Source organism: Taudactylus pleione, unplaced genomic scaffold (assembly GCF_031769625.1).
Source record: "Taudactylus pleione unplaced genomic scaffold, aTauple2 ptg000397bl, whole genome shotgun sequence".
Classification (NCBI taxonomy): domain Eukaryota; kingdom Metazoa; phylum Chordata; class Amphibia; order Anura; family Myobatrachidae; genus Taudactylus; species Taudactylus pleione.
Window position 1 is genome coordinate 7,132,180 of NW_028284799.1, and position 19,998 is coordinate 7,152,177.

At 43.1% G+C, this 19,998-nt stretch overlaps 1 protein-coding gene across 1 annotated transcript in view; it reads right to left on the minus strand.

The window, feature by feature from the left end:
* Nucleotides 1-715: 715 nt before the first annotated feature.
* The window catches only part of MMP28 (matrix metallopeptidase 28), an 85,800-nt gene continuing 66,517 nt past the window's right edge, over nucleotides 716-19,998 (minus strand). The window contains exons 4-8 of the mRNA XM_088446325.1: nucleotides 9,843-10,061; nucleotides 7,797-8,039; nucleotides 5,696-5,833; nucleotides 5,049-5,216; nucleotides 716-1,137 (exon numbers count right to left, since the gene is read on the minus strand). Coding sequence (XP_088302451.1) covers nucleotides 764-1,137; nucleotides 5,049-5,216; nucleotides 5,696-5,833; nucleotides 7,797-8,039; nucleotides 9,843-10,061 — 1,142 coding nt within the window. The 3' untranslated portion in view covers nucleotides 716-763. The remainder of the gene's footprint in view (nucleotides 1,138-5,048; nucleotides 5,217-5,695; nucleotides 5,834-7,796; nucleotides 8,040-9,842; nucleotides 10,062-19,998) is intronic.

The following is a 19,998-nucleotide window of genomic DNA, read 5'->3' on the forward strand; positions in this document are numbered from 1 at the left end:
TGATAATATGGCCCCCACAGAGCCCTGATCTCAACATCATTGAGTCTGTCTGGTATTACATGAAGAGACAGAAGGATTTGAGTAAGCCTACATCCGCAGAAGATCTGTGGTTAGCTCTCCAAGATGTTTGAAACAACCTCCTTGCAAAGTTCCTTCAAAAACGGTGTGCAGGTGTACCTAGAAGAATCGAAGAATTGCTGTTTTGAAAGAAAAAGGGTGGTCACACCAAATATTGATTTGATTTAGATTTCTCTTCTCTCCATTCACTTCGCATTGTTAATTGATAAAAATAAACTATTAACACTTCTATTTTTGAAAGTGTTATTATGCAGTATTTTTTCCCACACCTGCCTAATACTTTTGACAAGTACTGTATATACACATACAGTATACACACATACATGCGTATAGGCCAACTTGCAATTTCAGTGGTCCTTAATCACCAGTAATGGCCTGTATATTAGTGTAGTTTGTACTATAAAGCATAAGTAAATTCTCCTTTATCATTATAAAGCTTTAAAAATAAAGCAAAAACTAACTGAGACTTTTGTAGCAAGACCATAACTAGTTCTCCACATTTCATGCCTCTAAAGCCTCTGCCTCATGTTGCTTCATTATAAACACAAGCCTGGGTACCGCACGTGTAATACATGGCACTGGTCTAGTAAGAAGAGCTGACATTAGCTGAATAACTAGATAAAAAAAGATTGCAATGTACATAAGCCACATGTTTAATTATTTCTGTATTTCCTTTAGTTCCACATTAAGAAGTTTGGCAACCAAGCCAGTGTAAGTCTTGCACCCACTTCCCAGAAGCAGTGACTCTTAGATTGTCCTGGTCAAATTTCCAGTACCTTTCACCTTTAAAAAAGTAGACCGAGCCAGCCGGATGGGTCAGCACTGCATTGGCGCTGTGAGGGACACCTTTCCAGTCCTGTAGGCTGCGAGGGTAATATGGCTCCACCGTCAGTGATTCTTCATTGATCACATAGTACTTTTCCCTTTTGAAAATGACCAGATGCCCAAGTGGCTGAAAATATAGCGCTGTGTCAGGATGTCGTGGGAGGCCGAGGTCACTGCATTTGAGAGGGAAGCCAGCCTCTAGTCTAGAACCTTTGTACCTCCAACATCTTCCACCTGAAAAACAAGTCACAGAAAAGTGTATAGACATGGAACTACCAAACGTCCATCCAGAGCACCTCTACTGTAGGAAGCATTAAATGGGAACTATAATGGGTAAAAGCACGGTTTTTATGGATGGAATTCACACTTTTCAAATTTATTTTATATTAATTTGTATTACTATACATAGCATATATAAGGACTGATTCTGAGGAGAGTGCAGCTGTGGCTAATGCTGCGGACGATTCTGAGAACACGGAGATGCCCACTTGCAGTGGCACTAATCTGTTACAGTGAGTCTTTAAACACACCATCAACTTGTACCACCACTATGATGGCAGGTGCAATTTCGCCATCTGAAGATGGCGTCCTGTGTCTGCGCTACTGAGTCTTTAGATGCAGACGCTGTCAGCAACATGCCCACGTCTATCTAGCCACCCCTATGTTACCTATCAAGAACGCCCACTGAAATCCCCAGCTCTTGTGTCCAAACGTTCTGCATTTCCCTGCGGCAACCATCGGGACACATGTGCAGACTTAGAACGTTGGCCATCTGCATGCGTCATAGACCCTGCATCCACCTCTCAAGTTTATAATGTCTTATATAGTATTCACTTTGGGCAGCTCTGATAGATAGCGGTTACTTCCCAAACAATACACCTGGTCATCTGCAATGGATGAAGACAGCTGATTCCTTGCCATAGAGCCTTCATTTTCCAGTCATGTTCTGCCTGAACACTATGCAGTCTCTGGGTTGATAGACAGTGAGTGCTCTTGCCAACACGGCACCTGTCCTGATACACAGGAGGAGACTTTATTTTATATGACTGTGGAAAGTGGGGGAAGGCTATGACTAGTGCACAGTAGTGTTAAGATTTGTAGGGATGATTACCCAATGCTGTCCTGCACAGTCTTCAGGGCAGAGATGTAAGTCTAAGAGTTGTGTGGCAGCCTCTGGGCTGTGTAGCAGCCTTTATGGCTGGAAACTTTGGCTCGATGAAGCCTTTGGGCCGAGTAGACGTCTTTAGGCTGTGCAGAAGCCTTGAAGGCTGAAAACCTTAGCTTGGTGTGGCCTTTGGTCCAAGGAGCAGCCTTTGGGCTGTGTAGCAGCTTTGAGGGCTGGTAACCTTGGCTTGATGTGACCTTTAGGCCAAGAAGCAGCCTCTGGGCTCATAGACCTGGCAAGGTGACTGTGAGATGCGCTAAGTGCCGCCGGGTTGACACTAGCGGCAGTATACAATATTGCGCACATAGGACGCTGAGGTGCGCTAAGTGCCGCTGGGATGTCACTAGCGGCAGTACACAAGATTGCGTACACAGGACGCTGAGGTGCGCTAAGTGCCACCGGGATTACACTAGCGGCAATACACACAATCTCGTACACTGGTGTGCAATCTGTGCCGCCAGGGTTGACACAAGACGCTGGACGTTGGCTTGCGCACTCTGGACAGAGGAGCTCATTCAGAGCCGGTCGCTAGCAAGCGGCCGCTCATTGCAGACGAGGTTTACTAATGTGCGCATGCGTGTATTTCGTAATGCGCGTGTGCAAACTATTATGAGCGATCGGAAATTTCTCGCTCGCCCTGCAAAGGCAGCCCAGTGGAATGAGTGACTGGAGAGGCCGTTTATGGGTGGTAACAGGGGCAGACCAGTAGTAACGGGGGAGTGGGGTTGCGGACGTAGGCATACCAGAGTGTTTTCACGCCGTTTCAGGGGCGTGCATAATTAACAGGCAGCATCATAGTACACGTCACCTGGTTGATTTTTACACTGAAGTGCTCGCGGTGCTGGGGGTAGGGTAAAGGCAACCGCAAGCGCTGCGGTCAGATTCGATGGAACCCGATGTACCGATGGTTGTATATACTTACTGGAGATGATGTACACAAGTGGGTGGCTAAAGATAGGATGGTGGGCGTCTATAAACACAAAGTAAATCGCTCGCCCAGACATAGTGGGTGTGCTTATGCCTTGCCATGTGATCGCCTGACTTGATGTCACTTAGCTGAATTACCATACACTGGAAGGGAGCGGCCGCAACTAGCGAATGGTTCTGTGTGCGGTCTGCGCCGCCCAGATGACACAAACGGCAGAAGGTGGTGATGCAGACCGTGCCGCCAGGATGACTCGAGCGGCAGGTAGTATAAATGCGTAGATGACACAAACGGCTGACTGGATACTGGGAACTCGATAAAGCAATAAAGCTGACTGGATACTGGGAACTCGACTGAATACAGGAGACTATGCCAGAACCAGAAACACGTGGAACGCTATTACCAGCATCGGAGCAGTGTTCACACAGGGATGAAATGGAGACAGGACCCATTCTGGGTCAATCAAAGCATGACGAAGAGAAGATAGGAGGAGTTTCAGTGCACCTTCGTCCGACATTCACCTGCAGACGCAGTTTGGCGGCTTGTGACAAGTAGTCAGTATTTTCCAGTCTCAACTAGCTTAAATGTTTATACAAGTGATTCAAATCCATGTATTACCAACAAGGTATAAAATGTATAACTGCAACAGATTAGATTACCCTTCCTAGTGCCTTGTAGACATTGAAACAGCAATGATATGTCAGTTACTATTAGATCCAATTTACACTGCATCTAACTATGGACCTCATTCAGAGCCGCTCGCAAAAAGCGAACACTCGCTCTAAATGAGGGTGGCCGTTTATTTTTTTTAGCCAGCCTCCCGGCCGCTCGCTAAGCTGTGGGTGACCAAGTGATGGTCGCGATGAGACCCTTGTGGACCTCACTACCGCAAGCCCCAGTGAGCTTCCTGCTCAGTAGGGCCGCCCACAAACGGCAGGCGTTCCTTCAGGAACGCCTCCGTTTGTCCAGCTACCCCCCCTCCCCGCCTACAAAATGGGGCGAGCTGACAACATCGACAGCCGCCGCGTTTGTAGCGAGCCTCGGAGCGAATGAATTTCTCACTCGTTCTGGGGCTTGCGTGCGGCGCGTGCGCAGTGCCCCACCATCGACCCACTTGCAAGCGGGTCTGAATGAGGGTCTATGTGTACTGGCATAAGGAAAGACTATCAAAGTGTACTCTCTTAACAAGGGCTCCTATGGTGAAAAATTAAATGACAATTTTGCTTATATCCATATAATTGTAACTGTACATTTTTTATATATATATATATATATATATATATATATATATATATATATATATATTCCCTATACTCAGACGTAATGGGATACAGAGTGGCGTAAATACATTTTCCAAATTTTGTAATGTTCATCTTGTGAAACACCAATAAAATAAAAAGTAAATAAGTGGAAGACAGGCCACAACCAGAAATTAGCTCCATTACATAAAGCAATGAAAGTATATGCCAAATAGTGTAATCCATGTAATTTAGAAGCCAGAGAGTGAACATGTGTAAACTATTCTGTAACCATAAGTCACCTGGGCATGAATGAGCAATAGTAGACAGTCTACCTATTTAGCAACCCAGGCAGCATGCAGTAAGAGCCCTGTCCCCATGCACACTACAGCTGTGCTAATTTCATGCTAAAGGCAAACGTCCTGGTTATTAATTCCTGGTGACCACAACAAAGGCCTCATTTTCTCAGGGCAAGTATTGCTGCCAATTAGGATTCGTTCCCATGACAGTTTCATGTTTTGCTCACTGGTGTCAGCACCCCGTGGTGCTGTGTGTGGCCAGTGTCTTGTATGTAGAAGCAGTATTTGTATGAGTGATTTTATCTCTATGTATATATTTATAGAAAAATAGGATTAGAATGTAGTTATGTGGTTTTCAGTTTACAAAATGACTTGGGGGCCTATGTACTAATAATCGCTAAACTGCAGCGATTATTATGGTTCCATATTTTAATATAACTGCAGTTTCTACATCATTTTATGAAAAAAACCTTGATACATTTGCCCCTAAAAACTAAACCTTAATCATGTTTTCTGACCTTTGAAGAAGTAGAACTTTCCATCTGTTCCAGACACTGTTGCAGCTTCAACGAAGGCTGGTAGCTTCTTCCACCTCTGCTGTGTAAGCTGGGGCTCGGAGACATTCCCGCGTGAGGTGACTGTCCAATAGTGGCGACCTTTAAATATGTACAATGTGTGTTTCAGATCTGTGCAAGAATAAAAATATAAAAAGATGACATATTTGTGAAACCAATTCTGTAAAATAATTCAAGAAGGATGGTGCTATATCCAGAGGTTGCAGAATTGGATATTGTTCAGGAACTAACTGTATCCAGGAGCGATCGTCATATCTCCACCACTTTCTTAAGTAGGGGGGGAGGGGGCTGTCTCCTAGACAGAAGTATGGAGAATAGAAATATTTGAACTCTTACTTTTCTCCATCTGAAACTACTTTTCTGAAGATTTTCTCAGTAGTTGTTACAGTGAAAACATTACCAAACTGCCCTTATGTACTTGTCTTGTTTCAGCTTATTTCCACTCCATTCAGGATAGAACCTAGTCATTTATCTACAGCTCTCATCTGTCTATCATAGATTTAATGCATGCATTATTGTATTCATATTGTATTTTATTTTATACAGCATACATTACATAACAGCACATTCATTATTACTGAAGTTCTTACCCCAAGTGATTGCATCAAACATAGATTGGCAATAATAACTCTTGCTTTTGCCATTAGCAACGCTTCCTTCACTCCAGTCTTGAAACATTGTGAACTCTCTCCCAGGCAACTGCACAAGTTTGCCACTTGAGGGAGCCCCTGTGTATAAAGAAAACAAGAACAATGGTCAGCCCCATATCAGACATACACAAATCAGATCAAGTCTTTCAGCTTGAACCTCTTCTCTAGTCCTGATTGTGCAGAGTTCTGAAGTGTGTAGCAAGTAGATGGAGACGAAGGGCAAAAATACTAAAAGTAAACTAGTCTCAAGCACCGGAATTCCCAGAAAAACATTTTAACTATATGCTTAGTTGTATACAAAACCCCCTAAGCAGGAATGTACCCAATTGCCAAATAATGGGTTACAGGTAATAGCAGAGGTGTTGGCAGGTATTGAGAAAGTAGGCAACATGGGTGGGAAGAAGGGCTGGATTAAGCATCGAATATAGAAGGTTTGGCAAAGTTTTAATTGAGGAGACTATGAATTTTCTAGGATAATGGCACTATAATATGATCTTTAATAAGTCACTGAATGTTCTTTATGAAATAAGTGGATGGGGTGGAGTTGGGCCAAATTGTGAATGAAAATAATAAAAATACTACTAAATGTCTGTCACCTTCACAAGCAAAACACCTCCCACCAGCCAAAGATCTGCAATGGAGATAGTGTGTCCTCAACAAGACACAATTACTTGAAAGTCCCCTATGGTAGCAACAGAAGAGTTCTGCGTATGAAGTGTGTGAGGACTTGGTTTACTGTAATTAGGCTTAAGATTTCTGTCATTTTATAAATGACAAAGTTGACAGGTTTGTATGTACTATTATCTGGCATCTCAAACATTTCAGATTTATCAACATTATCGTTTATGGATAATCATATTGTATACTGCATAGGTCAGGGGTTCCAAACCACGGTCCTCAAGGCACACTAACAGTCCAGGTTTTAAGGAAAGCCATATTTGAGTACAGGTGTCTTAATTAGTACCTCAGTAATTTTGAGTTAACCATTTGTGCTGAAGCATGGATATAACTAAAACCTGGACTGGTAGTGTGCCTTGAGGACCGAGGTTGGGAAACACTGGCATATGTTCTTAAACTCGTTCCTCAGGACCCCAAACAGTGCATGTTTTCCAGGCCTCCTTACAGAAGAATCACAAGTGAAATAATTAGCTCCACCCATGGCTCTTTTAAAATGTGTCAGTGAGTAATGACTGCACCTGTGCACCTGCTGGGTGACCTGGAAAATGTGACCTGTGTGGTCTCCTGAGGATAGAGTTCGAGAACCACTGGTATATTGTATGTGTCTTAGGGTGCCCATACATCTGACCGGTATTCCCACGATCCTGCGACGCGATCGGAAATGCCGATCTGCCGGGTTGAAACGCCGGCCGGCCAACACCGATGGTCAGCGATCCGTCGCAGGATCGCTGAAATATTACATGTTAAATGCCCCCGATTTGACGATCGCGATTATTTTTTGATCGCGATCGTCAAAATCCAATATTTCTGCGATCCTGCGATGACTGGTTGCAGCATCGCGAGATCGCGGCAATCCATCGCTGATGGATGGGCCCCATTAGCATGTTTGATGAAAGTCTAATTTAATTCAGAGTATAGGGATGAGATATTATGTAGGTTCTTGTCCACAGACACCCACTTCAGAGATAGCCCTGCCCAACCACCAGTACCCACATTCTTCATCCATTAATAAAGTTAGAACTACATTTACAACTTTTGTTACTGTTAAAAATAGCTATACCTATTTCTGACACTTTAGTTAACATCCCATCAATATAACACAACTAAAAGCCAGCCACTGTTAGGCGTTGCATGACAAGCACAGCCCTTCCCATATAACTCACATGTGGAGTCAAGGAAGAATCTAATATATGTACACTTGCTTTTGTGAATCATTCTCCCAACAAGAGTGGATGACAAGGTAATAGGTTAATGGGATACTTTTAACCTCTGATGGGATATTACCACTAAATATCTTTTACTGATGGTTTCACCAGCTACCATATGTTCACTTCACACACAATGACCTCTCAAGGAACTTTACCATAAAGGTTTTGGATGGCCAAGATATCATCAAAGTTCAGGACGTATTCCTTGCCCAGCTTCTTGTAATATGGAGACATGAGGGCATTTTTGGAGGGTGAGTGTTGGAGTCCGAGGGTGTGTCCAATTTCATGCGCCAAGACAACAAACAAATTTCTGCCCTTCCCATTCAAAGACCAGTGCTCAGCATTGTCAAAATGAGCTTCTCCTCTTCTCGGGAAGAACGCATGTGCCAGTGCACCACCTGTTCCATACATGGAAAAAAAACAGCTCTTGAGTGTGGACCTCTTCAGCTTCTACCTGTCATTTTGCAGACACAGCCTGTAACATGACAGATAGGAGTTGATTGGTTGGTATTTTATCGCTCTACAAGCTTTGATAAATTTCCCCTAAAGCATGAAATAAGATCCTCTCTACAGGTTATTTATATAATTAACGTACCAGAGAGGAACAAATGTTATAAAAGCACATGGCTGTAACATAGCAGTGATAGGTTCCCTACGGTCTAGTCACACTAGTGTGTGGCATTGGCAATACCACTCCTGCAGTCACATAGTGATCAGATTTACTGATACCCCTTTCACACAGGAAATTGAAAATCATTGGTAATTCACTTTTATCCGGTAATTTGCTAAACAACCCGAGATGTTTCCCTGTGTGAAAGGGTCATCCTGGGATTTAATTCCCGGGTCTATGACCGTGCAAAAAAACAGGGTCGGAGACCTGGGAATTTAGTCCCAAGATGACCCTTTAACACAGGGAAAAATCCTGGGTTGTTTAGCAAATTATCGGGTAAAAGTGAATTACCCGGGATTTTCATTTTCAGTATAACACAAATGGCCACCTATTAGGGATGGCCATCGACAAATCATAATTATTGATGGTTAATTACCGATGTTGAATGCTTTTACCATCGATGGGGGAAATCTCCATTGATGTATAAGCATGACCGAATGTTTTTTTGTGTTTTTTTTACAAGGTGCCAGGACACGCAGCATAGCTCTGCCCCGGACACCCACGAAGCCACACCCCCAGGTTCTGATTGGCCCATGGGCCAAAGTCAAATAACAAGGATGACCATTGGTTGGTGAAACAATTGATGGTCATCCATTGAATAGGTGGTAACCATCGATGGCTACTTGCTTTATCGTCATTGAAGGTAACCATCGATGGTAATCACACTAATGGCCATCCCTACCACTTATTACATATACTAAATTTGTTGATTCTCTGATATATTTCCTGATTTAGGGCCTTATTAAGTTTGGATCGCCGTTGGTTCAACGGCGTTGCAGGGGCATGCATAAATTATGAACCTGGATGCCCTATGCAGCCTGACAGGGTGCGCTGAGGTTAGCAATTTCTGAGTAAGGTCAGGGCTTGTGCAAGTGTGCATGAGGCAGCGATGGTACTCGAATTGTACCGATGGTTTCACAGTCCTGCAAAACATTACGGATGTGTGGTACGTAAAGCAGGCGTCCTTATGTTATGCTGCGAGGGCTAAGCGATCGCAATGTATTAGCATACTATCGCAGTTGAACTGTGTGCGTAATCGCAGCTGTGTGAGTCAGGCCCTTAGTTCGCTGTTCCTCTCCCGGTTGTTTGAATTGTTGCGTCAGGCAATATAAAAGTCAGTCTCAATAGGGCAAGAAGGCTTCACCGAAAAAAAATAAAATAAATCATCAGTGAGGCCTATGCCACAGTTTAGGAATATTTGGGCTATGGTTTAGTTGTGGTCGACATTAGAATGTGTGTGATTTAAATATTAATTCATGTATTACCTTTACCCCTCCTCTTGTTTCATAAGTACGCTGCTGTAAAGTCAGTATCGAAGTCAAGATATTTAGAAAAATGAAGTCTGTGACTTTACAATTACAGTGATGGCAATTCAGCTATTTTGTCTGTTCTGGTCTCTTGAATGTAAAATAAAATAATTTTTAATGAATTTATTGAAGTGGGAGTGCAAAGTTGGCCTAATTAACTGATTAAAACATTACTATACATAAAAAAAAAAAAAAAAAGCTTACAAGAAGGAATAGTTTAGCACCTGGTCCGTCAAATGCATGTCTAGCGCCATCATTGTGTTCTCCATCAAAGAATGCCAGGCGAATGTCCGCCGAGTCGCTTATTTTCTCCGAGAAGGTGAGGGATGAGACATTACCCCACAACTGAAACGCTGCAGTAACCGCCTTTCTCACTTGATCCTGGGACAGGTACCACGGCCAGTTTACTATCTGGAAAGTCAGATGGCGTTTATACCATTTATCTGAGGGACGGGAGACATGAACACAGATATTTTAACAAAGCAAATTATGGGGATTTCCCCCCCCCCCCAGTAAATTTTTATTGAAACACTGCACATATTCACAATCAAAAGCTTCAAAAACAACAATACAATGAGTATGATAACATTTCGTATGAAATTGCAAATATATAGTATTGTCAATGTATTCATAAAATATTGAGATCAAATTAATCAAATAACTGCATTATTCTATCAAATGTTTCGTAATTATAATTTTCGTGAAGGTACAATGTGTTTTTTTAACTGTAATACAATACAATTCTACAGATATTTAAAATTTTCAATATCCTAACACATAATCAATATCAAGTATTAACTAAAAAGAAAAAGAAATAAATAAATACATACTCTCTCCCGCCCCCTACCCAGAAGTAACAAGGCTCCTCCCACATTCAATATGTTTAGGGACCAACAGAAGTGATATCTATTGGAGGGTTGCTTTCAATGGTCTGAAGTGTATACCATGAGGTATCTTTCACACTATTATAAATTTGACGTCGCATTTCTAGGGATAAAGTAGATATAAATGACTCCCACGTATTGAAAAAATTTTCTACTTTAGTTTCTTTTTCTAATACTACCTCTACCCAATCCATTCATTATGGGGATTTTTATACATACATTTTTTAACAGAAAATCAAAACTAAAATAGTAACATTACAGGAGCTGGTTTGATTGTCTGTGATTATTATACAAAAAATTATACAAATCATACAAAAATTATACAAAAGATACAAGATGCAGTGGGGTTTCTGTGATCCAATTGAGGGCCGATGCTTGCGCAGATTGAGTGATTGTTAACCATTCTGCATGCGTGAAAGCCGCACTGTGCACACATAGCAATTGTATTGCGATTATGCTCACACAGAGGATTCACCCGCAAAGTTAGTGACAGGTAGTCAGCGTTTTGGGGAGGTAATGGGGGGTGTTAAAAAAAAAATGCAGCTGTGTCAGGCATACTTGCCAACTCTCCCGGAATGGCCGGGAGGCTCCTGAAACACATTAGGCACTCCCAGCTGCTCGAAAAAGAAGCAAAGTCTCTGATACCGGCTGCTACCCCAGCCGCCCACTTCACTCGGGACGCGAGGCTTTGCTGTGAATTACATCATCTTGGCCCCGCCCCCGACGTTAGAATGCTGTTAATCTCGGCATTGTCTAGCGGAGCACAGATGACGCAATTGCAGCACCACACCCCCAGTACAGTCCACTTCAGCTGGTCCACGCACCCCACAGTACCGACCTGGCTGCACCTTCCCAGAGGGGCAGCCCAAAGGTTAGCAAGTATGGTGACAGGACCGTTTAAAGTTAAACACTGTTTTTTGGCCGTCCATAAAGTAGTCACTGCATTCCTAATCGCAGCAGGAGAGCCATCAGGAGAAGGCTGATAGCTGCCTGATCTGCTTTCGATGTTTCTGGTTTTGTGAGCGGGCGGATGTGAGATACTTTTAGTGGTCCTCTCTAAGCACTGAATGATGGGTGAGTCATTCGCATATTATCGTAATTGCGATCCATGAAAGATCCATGACATGTTACCCACAGCAACCAATCAAATTCTTCTACTTAAAATTTGTCTAGCACCTTATAGAAGATAATAGAATCTGATTGATTGCTATGGGCAACATTTACACTTCTAAAATCCCACACCAGTAAATATATATAGCCCTATGAGTCGTTTAATTATTTGGCTTCACTCACCCAGAACAGTCATCAGAGAACAGTCTGACAATGATGGCCAAACTCTGAGATTAGAAATTAGCATGTCATTTTTTAAACACTGCAAACAATTATATAGGTTGCAAATTCCAGGGCATAAAAGGTTGAATTTAGCAAACTGACTGATTGATTAATTATTATTATTATTATTATTATTATTATTAACATGTACTTATATAGCACCAGCATATTCTGTTGTGCTTTACAGCTGTAGTAAAGTTCCTCCAGTTTTTCCAACTTATCAGCTGGCCAGAGGAAACTACACAATTCAACACACCACTAAAATGAGTGATACTCTCCACAAGGCCCTACACTGGTTTCCCTTCCCCTTTAAACCCAATTCAAACTCCTTAGAATCACATACAAAGCCCTATAAATAAAGGATAAATAAAAATAATACTATTTACTGTTTTATTTTGTTTTATAGACAAAGTAATTGCATGTTTGCAGCAGACAGGGTCGAAACTAGGGGTATGAGAGCAGTGCTGCCGCCCAGAGCAGTGACTTGTGGTGAGGTCAATGGCTGGGGAGGCACACATGGAGATGGGTTTGAGTGCTGGGAGCCTGTCTCACCCCCTACTCATTGTAACTCTCCCCTCACTACACTAAGCGTCTGTGTGCATTGATTCTCCTACATGCATCACTGTCTCTTCTCTTGCTGCTGCTGACTGAGCTCTGATCTCTAAACACATGACACATCCAAGGTGTCCATCAGTGCTCAGGGCACATCCCCCATACTCAGAGACACGCCTCTATTAGCTCTCTTTCTGTGTAGCTTATTGCCCGTGGTGTGGCCCCGTCCCGTCTGACTATACATAAGTGAGGCTAAGCTGTTGCTGCCTCATCTCTCGTCTCCCTGCAGTCCCTGGGAGCTCCACAAAGCTAGTGAGTGTTAACTATAAAAATTATTACAATAAACAAAGATGATGCTTATAAGTTATATATAGATTCTTTGTATTATTCTAATTCTTATTTTCTATCAAATATCAGGAGTATGACAATGGATACTTTGTGCCAGGGACGTGTAGGCAGGGGAGGCAGAGTGCGGGGCTCTGTGGGCGACACCAATGCTGACCCACGATCCCTTCATCTGGCTAGCACCGTGCAGCCAGTGTCACTCTGTTGGACGCTCCAGGCATGCAGCTGGCAACCTGTACAGTATCGCAGGAGCATCCTTAAGATGCTCTGGCGGTGCTGCTGTCCTTACCGGTTGTGGTGGCCCCACCCCCTCGGCATGTTGTCATGCGGTCGAGGTGTGTGGCCGACACAGTGCACCTTAATAATCTGTTACAGCTCTGGCAGCAGATTATACAGTTCTAGAAAGATCATGTGTACATCTTTTTTTAATTTTATTTATTGGATGACACCAGGGCCGGATTTTCCGCTACCCATCCTAGGGGCTTGCCTAGGGCCCGGCAGGAACCAAGGGGCCCGTGGATGGGCCCCTTTGCCTGAAGAAATCCCGTGATTGCAGCGCTCCCAGAGGAGCACTGCGCGAATACCGCGTGACGTCCGTCATCGTCACGCGGTCCGTCATCGTCACGCAGGCCCGCCTCCACTCCACTACACAGAGTCCCGCACGGCTGTAGGTGCTCTCTAGGAGAGCTTGTGTGTGTATGCAGCCGCCAGCTGCACAGAGTAACTCTCCGGGGACCCGCCGCGCTGTCTCTCCCAGCTAATCCGTCCTCATACAGCTAGCCCTGCCGTGACCCGCCCCAGCAGCCAAGGCCAGGCAGGCAGGGACTTGTATCAAATACCCTGATTAGCTACCACATACACACACTATATATATATATATATATATATATATCTATATATATATATATCTATGTGTATCAGACTTGCCTGCTTTTGAAAAAGCATTTCAGGGAGATTGTGATAGCAGCACCTATGAGCGTGGCGGTAATGTGGGCGTGTACAGCTATATCTGAGAGGCGTGTCATAAAATTGATTTACATCCACATGTAAATGAGCCCCAAAGCAGCTAGTAACATCTACTTGTTGATGAAAACACACTGATACTTCTCAGAAAAAACATGTAGGCATAGGGATCATTGTGCCTTATAACCAATACAGGGAAATTATACTAATGATCCCATTTGAATGTATATATCTCTGCTTTTTCTTTTATATAACAGTGTCATAAGGTGAAATGAGGGAGATTGGATTTTTTTTTTTCTCATCTAGTGACATTGTAAAAACTGTATATATCCAGTAGTTGTCACTAGGTCCTGGATATATGCGCAAATTTTACAATGTCACTAGATTATTTACATATAATATATATGTGTGTGTGAATATGTGAATATGTGTAATATATATATATATATATATATATATATATATATATATATATATATTACATATATATATACATACACACACACATACACACATTATATATGCACATTCTGTTTGCACTGTGTTTTCATTTTCTATTTTAATGTTTTGATGTCCGTAATGTTTAAAGCTTTAAAAAGATAAATATATGGAGAAAAAACAAAAAAAATGATGTAAGGGCATGCATCAGGAACTCACATAGGGGGGAATTCAATTCAACGCGATGTTGAATAGCCGTGGGAGGGAGCTTCCGCAGCTATTCAATTCACTGCGCTGTTTGGGTGCGCTAAGGATTTCTTCTCGCACCCCGTGGGGATGCGAGGAGAAATCCGACCAAAGTGCTGGGCACGCAGCTGTTTTTCTGCTTTGCGCTGCCCTAACAGCCGTGTGCCCGGCACTTTGGTCAGAGAATGCCGGTTAACGTGCCTTAACATTCTCCGACCACACAGCGCACTGAAATGAATGGCTCAGGGAGCTCGTTCCCAGTGCTGTTCAATTCGCGTTCAATTGAATTCCCCCCATATAGTGCTATGGATTGTTTGAGAGAGGGGGGGCCCCAAACTAGTATCTTGCCTAGGGCCCCGTGAGGTCTAAATCCGGCTCTGGATGACACTACCTTTTATCTGTTCTACACTATAACCATCACCATGGATTACATTAGTGCCCTGAAATTAACACCTGAATGTGAAACATCAAAAAGACAGGAAAGCAAAGCTGTGAAGAGTCTTTGGAAAAGCAGCTAATTACAGGGACTCACTGGAATGTGATAAGAAGACAGGATGAAGTCAATAATTAAACAGTTGAGATAAATGGAGGATACAACACATCAGCCTAAAGCTGGGTACACACTAACAGATATATTGGCCAATCAATTGATCGCCAAAATATCTGGTGCCCGTCGGCCAGTGCGTACCAGCTATACGTCTGTGAACGTCGTTAACAGACATATCGCGTCGGCTGTGCTGCACAGTCAATGGACAGATATATCTGTCCACTGGCAAGTGTGTACGTACACATGCAGCGGCAGCCGCGGGGAGGGGGCGGACATGCCCCGACCCACCCCCCGGCCAGCGGCACCCGTGGCTGCCTGTAAGATGATGGTCTTCAGTGTATATGAACGACCATCATCTGCAGATATATCTGTGCAGTGTGTACCCACCTTAAGAAAAACTATTAAATGCATCCGAATACTTAATTAAGTTTGAGGATAGATAAGCACCCTGTTTGATATTTAGTTTTGTTAGTTAGTTAAGGGTTAAGGCTTGGGCGAAGGTGTGGTTATGGTAGTGGTCATTTGGGGGAGATAGGCCTATCGTAGGATTTGTGGGAGTGTTCAGGGTACCCATATAAATAGCCTGGTCAGAGGAGCCATTTTCCTCTTTTCCAGTTTCTGCAAACACCCACCCACCCACCCGACTAAGCTGGTTTGTATGCTTTATTGTTTTGTTGGATTGTACATTTCAGTGTTTTCTTCCAACAGGTAGAAGTGCAGCCTGGCGGGAAGCAGTGCTCCTGGGCGGCCTATTATTTAGCGCAGGAGTGCCTGGGGAGCATTCTTTCCTTTGAGAGCGGCAAGTTGGTCACCGCCCAAAGGGGGGACCTGGTCCCTGTCCAAGGGAAGGGCCGAGGCTGTGCCAATTAAGGTGGGATGGTACTTCCTCAGGTCGGGCTGCGCAGGGCGGGGATCCGCCCCTGTTATTTATTATTGATTTCCATAGGGCTGTGGCCTCGGAGCACTGCTTTCTTCCTGCCACCTATTTCTAATTTCAATTCGATCAATAAATTCTGGCTGTGACCTCTTTAATTGCATTACATTTGTCAGTGTGTTCATTTCTAGGCTTAGGTTAAGATAAGTTAACAAAAAGAATGGTAAAACAAATGGGTGACTTAACAGCATTCTGACAGTTAAACTCTGTATGGAGTTAGATTAAAATCTATTTAGTCACAATACTGTAACTAATACCAGGCCCTGCTATGATGAGGTTCAGTGACTAACTATGACATTGGGACATCATCATATATATGTCTGCAGCATTACTCATCAGATAAACCTCACACATAGCAAACAGTCAGAACCCAGATTACCTAATACAATACAGTGTTATGTCATGTGATACATTATTAAAGTCTATCATCTGAATTGCAGCTCATTTTGTACACTATACCTTTAAGTGTATCTCTAACAGACAGGGAAGCAATATATTGTATGGAAATAGTTTGCTATTTACACCTAAAGTTTCTTTTCTAAGTATTAATATTTCTAAACAATTTGTGTAACTGCTTATTATTCTAGTCTGCCTGACACTTTGAGGCTTTCTATGCCGATGTCAGTTATGTGAGTGAGCTGACACTGCAACCTTTATCATACCATCTGGGCTGTATCATACCTTATACCGTTAACAGATAAATCATTAATTATATGCACTTACAACTTTGCTAGGGGTCTCACGATAATTAACCTGTAAGTAGACAATCTATAAATTCACTAAAATTTATATCACTCTGTATGTTCATTTTATTGAATGTTGATTACATTTGAAGCCTATTATTCAGATTAAATCCATGCTGTGTTTTTTTTACAATATTAAACACTGCTGAAGACATGGAAACATAGAATTTGACGGCAGAGAAGAACCATTCAGCCCATCTAGTCTGCCCCTTAAACAACTGTTGAACCACCTATGATTTGTGATGCTGGGAAGGGGTGTAACTAGGTATTTGAAGGCCCCATAGGAAAAGTTTGCAAGGGCCCCTATGTACCACCCAATGGTGAAACATGTATATAACACATGTAACTGTAACAAGGAAGATGGACCCCTCTAAGCTCTGGGCCCCATATCAGCTGCACCCCTTGCACCTATGGTAGTTACGCCCATGCTGGAAACATCTTTTGGTAATATCACTTTCCAGAGGAAACAGATGGGTAATCCAAGAAACGTGTAAAAGTGATTTTTCCTTTTACCAAAGAAATTTACAATCTGTCCACAATCAGAGCCAGAAAAGTGCTGAAATTTACAGAACCATATGGAGGATTATTATACTGGATAGCCTAGAGTTCTAATTGTACAGTGGTGCTATATTCTGGAAATTTAATAGATAATTGTTATTAATACATGCTGATGATGGCAGATACATCTCTATATACTATGCTAGGCATTTCTGTCATATTCCTATGGTGAGTGATTATTTATAGGAGTTATCCATGTCACCTTAGCTTACACAAAGAGCACTATATTGCTTTTCTTATTTCTGTTTCACTCCCTGTAACCAGTCAGAGAAACAAGTGTCTGGGAATATAAAAAAAAATGTCACTACACTATGAAATACGTGAGTGCAATTGGATTTAATCCATTACACACAGACTTAAAATAGAGAGAGAGCAGTATATTTCCTTCTCCTTACCTCCATGTGGGCTCACATTAAGAACAACCTAATACAGATAAGAAATTAATGTTCTTTTCAGGACTAGCTCTCAGCAGCCGAGGTTATTGCAAATTATTCTGCACATTGAAAATTAATTTATAAACTCACTGTAATTTTTTTTTTTTTCCCCCCTGGTGTTCACTTCTTTCTTCAGGAGAGGCATTTCCCCCACTATATAAAGACACTTACCTGAAGAGAATCAATTGAATGCATTTTACACTAATATTTTAATTTACTGTAAAGGTTTCGGTTACTGGTGCCAATCTTCTCACAATCTTGTTTGAAAAAGTCACAAGTTACCTTTTCCAAATTCAAATAATGTTCACTGAAAGTTTGATTAGTATTCTTCTGGTACTTTAAAAAGTTAAATATCTGACTTGTAAATTAACATATCAGTATCATTTTACCTGCAGTCGAAGCCATGGCCAGTAAAAACACCATACTACCAAATGTACTTGTATTATCAACTAGCTGAAGTACCGACGTTGCCCGGGTGTAAATCTTCAAGATATTAAGTTTTATTATGTGATGTCATTCAAATTCGTCCAGTGGAAGGCCCAGAACAGGCTCCCTGGGTCAAATTTTTGTCTGGCGCACACCGCCGTGAGGTCCGACCAGGGGTTGGGTATGAAATCCCGGCTGTTGGGATGCCGCTGGTTAGAATACCGACAGCGGCATCCCGACTGCCAGAATCCAGACACCCATAGCAACTAACGGTAAGTGATTTCCTAACCTCTACCCTAACCCTCCCTCCCCGGTGCCTTAGCCTAACTTCTCCCTGCACCCTAAACCTAACACCCCCTCCCCGATGCCTAACCATTACTCTCCCCCTAGTGCCTAACCACGCACCCTAACCTCTCCGTAACACCCCAATACTTACCTTCGGGAAGCCGATGGTCAGGATACTGATGCCAGGATCCTGACCTGTCGGAATTTCGGCACCGATATTTAGACCGTTGACATCCCACACGCTGCGATGCTGACTACATCTCCTGACCAGGACCCCAACCACTCTATTAGGCATCCCAGACCAATTGCCACCCTCTGAAGTTTTCATCCAATCCATCCAGTGGAAGACCAAGAATAGGCTCCCCGGGTCAAAGTTCTGCCCAACGTATACCAATGGGAGGTCCGGCTGGGAAGTCAACCCCCTAGTATTTCTTCTGGGATCCAATGTTACCACTCTGAAGTATTCGTCCAATCACATCTGGTGGAAGGCCCAGAACAGGCTCCCCGGGTCAAAGTTCTGCCCAGCGTACACCAATGGGAGGTACGACCGGGACCCTTACCCCTGTAACACGTGGTCAGGATACCACTGGACCACCTCATGTTGGTTTCATCCCAATCGGTGCAGGGGTGTCCAAATGCATAACCGGATAAACAAGCAAACCAATGAATGTTATATATAAAAGATTGTACATTATATGCAGGACCAGTGTAAATCCTACAGGTATTCTAGGTAGTTGTTCCCCAGCTCCCACACTCAGAAGTGGCAACCCCGCCCCCTGCTGCTTCTTACCTTAGGGCAGAGGTCCCCAAACTCTGCCATGACAGTACATGTTTTAAGGATATCCATGCTTGGAGTACAAGTGACTTAATTAGTACCTCAGTCAATTAGATTGAACCATCTAGACTCAAGTATGGATATCCTTAAAATCTGGACTGTAATGGCGGAGTTTGGGAACCTCTACCTTAGGAGATGGAAGCAACATCCTCTGTTCCTCAGGCAGGGAGTATAGCACTTGGGTGTGTCCTTATACTGCCTAGGTTCACCTAATGGTCACTCTGATCCTGATTACATGGTTTGTGCGAGTGAAAACTGTAAACAGTGTCTCTGCATCTCAGTAGGCTTAGACAGTGTGGTCAGAAAAGATACCAATTAAGGTATGATACAGACAGGATAATTGCTGTGCTTAGATGCATGAATTACGAACACAACAGTTATTTAACTTTATATAATATATATATTGGATGGGATGCATGACACATCGCACTTGGAATGTGATGCACTCCGCCGGTTTTCGCATACATGCTGGTGTTGGCAATGCCGGTATGCATGACGATCACCGCAAAGGGCCGCTCTCTCAGTAAGAGCAGCCCTTTGCGACGGAGGGACTTCCAGGTCAACGACCCAGAAGCCCATCCTGCGTCCTTCTGCGCATGGGCAAAAGGACGCACATACTGCGGGGAGTGCTGGGAGGGATACAATCGGATACCTCTTACAGCACTCTGTGGAAAGAAGCCCATAGGCTTCCATGGGTAACACCACCATCAGGATGTTAGCGATACCCACCGCAACCAAGCCCCGGAGTGCATCGCATTCCGGGGCTTGGTGCATTTGAGAAATGCTGTCCAACCCACAATTTTGGGATTTGACAGCATTTCTTACCTTGCTGCATCCCGCCCCTTTAACAGCAATGAA